The 8,757-nt window shown below is 60.1% G+C and overlaps 1 protein-coding gene across 1 annotated transcript in view; it reads left to right on the top strand.

The window, feature by feature from the left end:
- Positions 1–5,979: 5,979 nt before the first annotated feature.
- PIK3R3 (phosphoinositide-3-kinase regulatory subunit 3) overlaps positions 5,980–8,757 on the top strand; it is a 71,374-nt gene continuing 68,596 nt past the window's right edge. The window contains exon 1 of the mRNA XM_066192746.1: positions 5,980–7,249. Coding sequence (XP_066048843.1) covers positions 6,934–7,249 — 316 coding nt within the window. The 5' untranslated portion in view covers positions 5,980–6,933. The remainder of the gene's footprint in view (positions 7,250–8,757) is intronic.

Below are 8,757 nucleotides of genomic sequence, written 5' to 3'. Positions count from 1 at the left end.
TGCCTCCACCGCCCCGCCGGTACCGCCCTTTATGGGGCGCGTCCCGGGGCCGCCCCCGCCGCCGGAGCCCCCCGCCCCGCCCGGCCCGCCGGGGCCACCCCTCGGTGTCGCGGGGAGCCCGCAGCCCTGCTGCCCTCTGCTGCTGGCAGCCTCCGTGGGACGTACTCCTGCCCGTGTCCCCGCGGAGTCCCCTCCTGCCACGGGGACATTGGGAGGCAGAGGCATCAGCCCCGCCGGTGTTTCAGCCCGTGCCGGAGGCTGCAGCTCTGGGCTCCCACTCCGCCGCCCTCCTCGGCATGCTGCGCTTGGGGTTTTCCAGCTGTGGGTACTCCCGGCACTCCCAGCCCCCGGTCACAGCCTCCCCTCGGCCAGCCAAGGCTGAGGCACCCCATCTTCGCCGGCTGGTTCTGTGGGTGACCTGCTGGTCCCCCTTCTCGGCACTCCCTGGCCCGGGACCTCTCCGAAAACCCAAATTTCCAATACCCTGGGCCGAAAGAGAAGCTGGCAAAGGAGGGCGCTGGGGAACGGACGAACGAGCCGGTTTACAAAGAAAAAGCCAAAGCTGCACGGGCCGTCCCCAAATGCTGCACAGGGAGGTGGAGTTTTGCTGGAGGGGAGACAACAGGGTGACGGCGGGAGAGGACAGTGACAGCCACGACGGATGCCAGCGCTGGAGCAGCCAGCGGAGACCTGCCATTGCCTAAGGGCTGCCAAAAGTGATTTTCTTTGGAAAGGCGCTTTGAAATAGTGCTGGTTTCCCACAGAGGAGGACTGCAAGAGAGCCACACCGCACACGGGAAGATGTCTACTCCCCAGGCCTGACCATGGCAGTGGTCCCTGCTCATCCAGTGCACCTTTGGGGCAGGAGCTTGTGCTGGTCCCCTCACCAGTACCCACAGTGTGTCCCTTCAACCTGTCATCAAACCACAAAGTGATGCAGGAGGCAGGGGAGACCTCATCCTGCAGGAAACCAGGCTCTGTGTGCTCAGCACACCCCACACCCCACACCCGGCTCCCCCAAAACCCCACAGCACATTCCCTGCCTGGCTGTAATGATACATTTCAGCAGGATGAAGTCAGCCCCATTGGGCTCCAGCCAAATCCCAGTGGTATTTGGGGGAAGCCTCTAACCCTCCCAGGCACCCTGGGTATGGACACAACCCGTGCTGCAGCTGGGGGCTGTAGCCCTCGTCCCCTCACTGCCGGTAGCCTCAGCCCTTTTCTGCAGCAGCTGGCAGGAAGCTGCTCAGAGTCAGGGCCAAGCCTTCGTTCCTCTCCCAGAGGGGAAGAGCTGCTCCAAAACCCCCTCTCATACTGCCCCTCTCCCAAAAGTTGCCACATCCCAGCCTGACCTTGTTTGCTGCACACAATTCCTCACCCAAAAATAATTTTTGGGAAATACGAGAATACTCGCTCTCCTTCCCAGTCATTGCCAGCCACAGGGAAAAAACGAGGACAAGCTATGGACTGTTCCCCTTCTCCTCCTCCAGCGCCTGGTGCCACAGCCTGGGGGTCTGGTGCTCCCCAGCATCACCCACCTGAGCCCCATTACAGAGCCAGGGCTGGATTTTCTGGTTCTCTGGGAAAGCCTGGCCTGACCACAGAAGGACAAGTCCAGTGACATTCCCATGTCCTTCCTGCCCAGCAAGGCCACGCCATCTCCCTGCTGTCCCCATCCTCTCACACAGGCCAGCTGGATGCTGAGCATCCCCTTCCCTGGAGTGTGGGGATGCCTCTCACCAGGGCAGGGGCAGCAAAGCTCCTCCAAGCAGCCCGTCCCTGGGAGACTGAGCAGGGAAGTGGCCTCCGTTTCCCTCCTGGTAAAGCACTGGGTAAGAAACCCCAGGCTTCACCAGCCATGGAGACCAGCCAGGTCTGTGACTGACAGGATTTTGGGATATCCCCAGCCAGGTGAGTCCCTTGCAAAGGGCTTACACATGTCTGCTTTGGGCTGGCAGCATCTACCCAGCTGTCTGTCTGACATCCAGACCTGGCAGTCAGGATGGATGGACACACTGCAATGTGCCAGCAATGAACCCGAATTTGGATTTGCAGATGGAAGTTACTGTATGTTGCAAATTTGTGCTGAATTCATCACTTCCCACCTCCTGCTGCGGAGAAATAAATATCTACATCAGCCAAAAGTTTTTGATGTCTTGAAATATTTCACAGCTTCGAAAGGACTCAAAGCATTTTGGCTGGAGAGCTGGGGAAATCCGATTCCCCCACCTTGGAAGGGACCAGGCAGTGGGACCACACCGATTTCCCTGTGGCTGCAGCTCCCGTTTCCGGGGGAATCCTCCCCATTTCTGTGGCTATGTGCAGAACCACGACTTGGATCCCAAAAGGAGGAGCTGCCCCATCTGATGCTGCGATCTCTGCCATGGGGGGCCCGGGGTGTAAATCCAGGGGTGGATGAGGGGGGCTGCCAGTGTGTCACAGCAAAGGGGGGCTGCCAGTGTGTCCCAGCAGAGCATCGCCCTGTGTGTGCCCCTCAGGGGGAGGATCCGCCCCTGTGCCTCACGCACCCGTTGTTATTAATCACGGTGCTGTCCCGGCTGTGTGCTAATAACGCAACCAACGCGGGGCTCGAAGGCAACGTCCCTCCTTTGTACCTGTCTGAGCTCCCCACCGTGCGTGTCCCCTCAGAGCCAGCCCCGAGCCTGCCGTGCCGCTGCCTGCCCACCCCTCCGGGTCACATCCCCTCGTTCCTCACGCGTGTCCGGGCGGGCAAATCCCTCCTGCATTAATTACCAAGGGCCCCCTTGGCGGCAGCTGCCGCAAAGCCGAGCCGGGCGGGCTCGGGGATGCGAAGGGCTGCGCTGCGGGGTCACATCGGGACACCTCCGTGCCTGAGCGCTCCGGGGGCTGCTGCAGGCGAGAGCCGGGCTCAGCGTCCTCCGCCGCTGTCTGGCCAGCGGGGATGGCCAGGGCTGGGTGGGTGCTGGAGATTTCACCCCAGCTCGGGCTGTGGGACCCGGCCCAGCTCTGCTCCTGGGCTGGGCTGTGCCCGCTGCCCAGAGAGGTGGCACTGAGGGGCCCTGGGTCCCCAGTGCCACGCTGGGGTGCCCTGCCAGCACCCGCTCCAGCGGCTCCGGGCAGCTGCCGTGCTGTGAGGCTTCAGCCCTGCAGAGAGGCACAGGAAGGAGCCCCAGCAGCACCTCCAGCCTTTCCTTGTGTTCCTCGGGTGTTCTCCTCCCCAGGCCCGGGCAGCCCCAGCCCAGCAGGCAGCTCGGTGCTGGTGGCAGAGCTCGGCTGTGGGAGCGAGTGGTGAGAGGTTGCCCATGGGTGCCACACTGGGAGGTTGTTTGAAGAGGCACTTGGCTCTCCCTAAACCAAAATCCACAGAAGCCACAGAGCTCCATCCTGGGCACTCTAGAAGAAAACCAAGAGACAAGGAGTTTTCCTGCTCCAAAAGAGAAAGCAAAGCAGGGCCCATTCCGAATTGAGGAAACAGTGGTGATACCAAAAAAGCCAACTCTGAAATGCCAAATGAAATCAAAAACCTTTTCTCTATGCTTTTTCTGGCTGGGAAGGGCTCAGCCCAGTTCTGCAGCCCTGCTTTCTCCAGCCGGGCATGTTAACAGCTCTATTTATGCTCTATTTATTCACAGCCATGTGGCCAACTTCCCTGGATGTGAGCATGGCATCCCCCAAAAGCAAAGAGGGGAGAAGTGGGACCCCTGTCACTTTGGAAAGGCCAGGATGGACAGCCAAGGTGGCTGCTGAGCATTCCCTGGAGATGGTCCCACCAAGGGGTGGAGAGAAGCTGCAGAAGAGCATGGGGACCCCAGCGAGGAGACATCACTCTCCTCCCCACCGAGAAATCCTGGGCTGCCCAGACAGGGAGCAAAGGGCAGCCTGAAGGGAGCTGTGGGGTACAGGCAGCAAGGACAGCTCCTCCTGCTCTCTCCACAGAACAGTCAAGGCCAGGCAAGCTAAGGCAAAGCTCTCATTGCCATGAGTGCTGCTCATTAATCCAGCGAGGATGGATTAATCAAGGCCTGACAAGCAGCTCCTCCGGCTCAATCAATAGCAGTAAAGGCCTGAAGCACCTCTTGCAGCCTTCACTGGGTGCTCTCTGAGGGCCCCCACCTTGGGGGATGTGCCCAACTCTGTGCTGGAGTGGTGTGGGGGTTTAAATTAACCAGGTAGGGGTGACACAGGGTGAGGGGCAGCCCAGGATGCAGAGTTTTGGGAACGATCCTGGTGCAGTGCAGCTGGAATGGGGTGTAAGGGGTGCTCTGGGGGTTCCTGGGACAGGAGTCAGCCAGTGAGAGCTGGGGTGATGATCAGCCCCATTCAACCACTGCAAGGTTGGGGGCAGTGGAACTTGGCTCCAGCAGGAAATGGTGCCTTTCTGTTTGAGGATCTCAAGGGTGCATCGGGAGGGAAAGAACTGCTCTGGGAAGGAGGGAACCCACTCAGCATCCCGGGAATGGGAGATAATGGATGTCACACCAGGACGTCCCCCTGCCCCTGAGCCTCAGGACTGTGTTGATTCCTGGCCTGTGTATTGGATTGATCATAGGATAGGATGGGTGGTAACATGGATGGTGATGTACCCACCAGCCTCCCCAGCTCTGATCCTGTCCCAGGAGGGAAACACCTCCTTGCCTTTCCCCGGGCAGCCCCCAGAGCACCGACACTCAGCCTTGACTTCACAGCCCTGTGGGACACACTGGGGAGACCAGGCAGAGCTTCAGACACTCAGCAAAACCTCTTCCCCCTTGGTGGGGCACAGGGAACATGACTGGGGAAGCATGAGTGTGGGCAGGGCAGCACCTGGCTGTTCACAGCCAAATCTGACTCTGTCCCACCAGCAGCAACAGCAGCATGGTGCCAGCAGAAACAGGATAAGGGAGAGAAAAATCCCTTTTAATCCCCAAGGGCCAGCAGCTGGGCTGGATCCAGCTGGGCAGTGGGGTAATGGGGGCTGTGTGCTGCCCAGGAAAGTGCAGCTGGGCAGGAATGCCCCAGGATGCTGCTGCCCTGCACCACCAGGCCGTGCACTACAGGGAAAGGAGGTGGGGTTTGCTGAAATTATGGATGAGAAGGGTCATACATCTCCTGCATTGTTCTGCTGGCCTTTGTGTCTGTTTTCTCAGTTTTCCCAGAACTTGGAATTCCTTCTTGGACTTCGTGCCACCCCTGCACTGCTGCCTGCAGTGGCTTGGATTCAGCCAGCATGCATTTCCCAGAGTCCGTGTTTTAGGTACCATCTATTTTTAGGATGTCCAACCTGCAGCAAAGACAAGGAGCCACGACCATTTCAGAGAAGTCAGCATGAGAAGTAAGGATTTATGGAAAAAAAAACAAAAAACAAAAAAAAAAAAAAAAAAAAAAAAACAAAAAACAAAACAAAACACAAAAACAACAAAACAACAAAACCAAAAACCAAAGCAAGCCTTTGGGAACATCACATCCACCTCTCTGTGCCTCACAGACAGACAAATACTGGGATAGCTAGTCCAAGCTCAGGAGGAGAGCAAGGAACCAGAGCATCCCTGAGCTGGGATTCTCCATGACGTCTCCTGCCTGTCCTGTGCATGTTTTTTAGCCTGGTTAAGGGATGGAATTCTATGTGGGTGCACAGGGAGAGCTGGCTGGCATAAGGGGGGTGTCCATGGGGTGCTGGTCCTCTCCTGTCTTTTAGCACCCCTAAGGATGGATGGAGACCCACAGATGAGAAATCTCCATCCTACAGAGGATGTAATTTGGGAGCAGAGATGCTGCATCTGGGAATGAAGTCATCCACCTACTCCTACAATTCTCCCTCCTCCTGCTCGGTAGCCGGGTGCCCCCCGCCCCCCGACGCGCTGCGGCGGGGGGGCCGCCCGGCTACCGAGCGGGAGGAGGAGGAGGAGGAGGAGGGACGCTGACATCACCGCCGGAGCGCGGCTCGGCGGGGCCGGGAGCCGGCTCCGCTCCGCTCCCGTTCTCCGCTCCCGCCGGTGGAGCCACCGCGCCCGGTAAGGCTGGAGGGGCGGCGGGAGGGCTCTGGGAGGCGGGTGGATGGATGGACAGACAGACGCCTGCTGCTCAGCCTCCCTCCATCCCTCTTTCACGGGGTCCTGCTGGAAGCTGGGGGACAGTGGGTCGGTCGGCAGCAGCACACAGTCTTTCCCCCTAGGGATGATGTCACTCTTGGAGGAATACATAAAAATGCACCAAAAAATTAAAAAAAAAATTTAAAAAAGGAAAAAAAAAACCCAACCAAACCCACATGAAAAACCTACATCTTCATCTGCCAGCTCCGCGCAGCAATGCCAGGCTGGAGCTGCCGGAGGGGAGCTGCGTGCGGCAGGAGGTTTCTCAGCACATATGTCTATTTTAAAAACCCGTGGCGTGATCTCTTGCCCTACTTTCCAGACTCTTGCCGGTACTTTCCTTGCGTGCAGTGGCCGAGCCCTGCTGGCGGGAGCTCCCCGGGAAGCAGGAGCCGAGCGAGGCGCTGGGCTCTCCCTGGTGCCGGAGGCTGGGATGGGGGACGGGCCGAGGTTGAGGTCAAGGCAGAGGTTTGGTCACTAACGCGCTGCCTTTCTCTCCGGCAGAGAAGGGATGTCCCCAGCACGGTGCGGATGAGGCCAGGCTAACGAGGAGCCACGATTGTCCCCTCTACCCCCATTAGCCTCATTCGCTCCCCTCCGTTTGCCCCGATGAAGAAACAGCTCCTCACCCACACCTGAGCCAACGAGTCCCAGGCGTCGGTGTGGCTCCACAGCACTCCTGGGCTTGGAGGGGTCAGGAGCCGCTCTCCATCTCGCAGATTTTCCAACGCTGAGGTTTTCATCGTCTGTGTGCAGGGAAGGGAGTGCTCCCAAACCCTCACTGCCCAACCCAGCCCCAGCTGCCCCGTGCGGCCACCCCAGGCCCCCATGCCTGGCTGGCCGAGGGCCGTGTGACCCACGCCACACTGCCACCACCACCACCATGGCCTCCTCGGACGGGCTGCAGTACCGGGCTCTCTACGAGTATCAGAAGGACCGGGAGGAGGACCTGGCGCTGTGCCCCGGGGATGTGCTGACGGTCAGCAGGGCCGGGCTGCTCAGCAGCCCCAACTACAAGGACGGGGACGAGCGCAACCCCCAGGGCTGGCTGCACGGCGTCAACGAGCGCACCAAGGAGCGCGGGGACTTCCCCGGCACCTACGTGGAGTACCTGGGGCCCGCCCGCATCGCCGCCACCGCCACCAAGGCCAGGCCACGGCCCCTGCCCCTGCCACCTGCCGGGACCCCCACGCCCTGGGGTGAGTGTGAGGGGAGCAGGAAGGTGGGAGCCCACGGGCAGGTGTCCCCTGCAAGATGGCGAGGGTGGTGTGGAGCCGGGGTGGATGCTGGCAGCTGAGGTGGCTTGGTGGGAAACCACGCTTGGGATGGGGATCCAGCCCCAGAAAAAGAAGTTGTCCTGGGAATTGTCTGCTCTGGGGTATCAAGGCAGCCTCAGGAGGAGCAGGGGATGCCCAGAGTGTCGCTACGCCCCAGGCAAACATGCTGCAGGGATTGCTCTTCACCAGCATCCCAGGCTGGCTGCTGTGCTGGCATGGGGTGTCCGAGGGGATCCACATCCATGAGAGCACAGAAGATGCAAGGTCCCTTAGGCCCCTCAGAGAGGAGCAGAAAGCCCCATGGTGGTCCCTGGGGACCTTTTTTCCAACTGCTCCTCTCCCCACCACTGCGGCACCTGATTCAGCCTGCTCTCAGTGCCCGGGCGAGTGCTGGCCCTCGGCCAGCTTCCAGCCTCACTGTCACTTTGTGCAAGCTGGGACAGGGGACAGTCTTGGCAAGCGGTGTGGTCAGTGCCTGGGGGCTCCTCTGTCCCTGGGGGCTGCAGCAGAGCACTGGGGGGACATTTGGCAGGACCCTTCCTGGCACTGGGGCCTCCAGCCATTTCTCTGCCTGGATCTGCTGAGCTTGTGAAGCCGGCTCTGCCCTCGCCACTCACCATGGCCAAGTGTGTTGGGGCCGGGAGGGATTTCACAGCATTTGCACAATGTACACGAGCTAAAAAACATAAAACCAAAGTAAGGACCCCCCCCTTCCAGCCAGGCACATCCCGGTTGACCCCAGGCAAAGCCATGGTGCTCTCCTGCCCCGGGATGTACGGAGCAGAAATGGCTGTCCGTGCTGGCCTGGGGCTGGGAGAGCAGCGTCGCCTTCAGCCGTGGCAGGAAAAGCTGCCCAGCTGCTGGTCTGGCACCTCAGACACCCTCCTCGCCCAGTTTGGGACCAGTGTGGTGACCAAAGGAGCAGCCCCTGTGCTGGCTGGGCACTGGATGTGCCTTGGTCTGGGTTTGGAGGGGCAGGCTGATGAGGAGTCTGCCTCCCTTCAAAATACGGCTCAGGACCCCCTCATCACCGTGGTTTGAGGTGGGGACCACCTGACTCCTGGGCTGAGCACAGGACCATCCATGTCCATGTGTGCCATGCAGTTCCTGACATGCAGCCCCACAACCCCATGGGAAGGATTCTGGGCCCCCTCACACCTCCCCTCACCAAAATGCAGGAGCTCCTCCCCGACCAGTGCGCCAAGGCAGCTGCAGTCCCAGCAGCACTGGTGAGGCGCCGTGAGCAGCTACGTGCTGGATTTGCAGGAGGGTGGAGGCCACTTTTTGGGCGAGTTTATGCTGCCAGATGAGGGGTTTGAGCCCCCTGCCCAGTCCAGCTCAGTGGTGAGCCTTCTGACTCTTTCACGGGCAGAGCCCTGGAAAACTCAGTGCTGTGTGGAGATTTTGGGTCAGACAGGAGCAGAGCCCAG

This window comes from Chamaea fasciata, unplaced genomic scaffold (genome assembly GCF_029207755.1).
Source record: "Chamaea fasciata isolate MVZ Bird 193981 ecotype frontalis unplaced genomic scaffold, bChaFas1.0.hap1 SCAF_10, whole genome shotgun sequence".
In the NCBI taxonomy this organism is placed as follows: Eukaryota; Metazoa; Chordata; class Aves; order Passeriformes; family Sylviidae; genus Chamaea; species Chamaea fasciata.
Note: the sequence above shows the minus strand (reverse complement) of the source record. Positions and strands in the feature narration are given on the sequence as shown.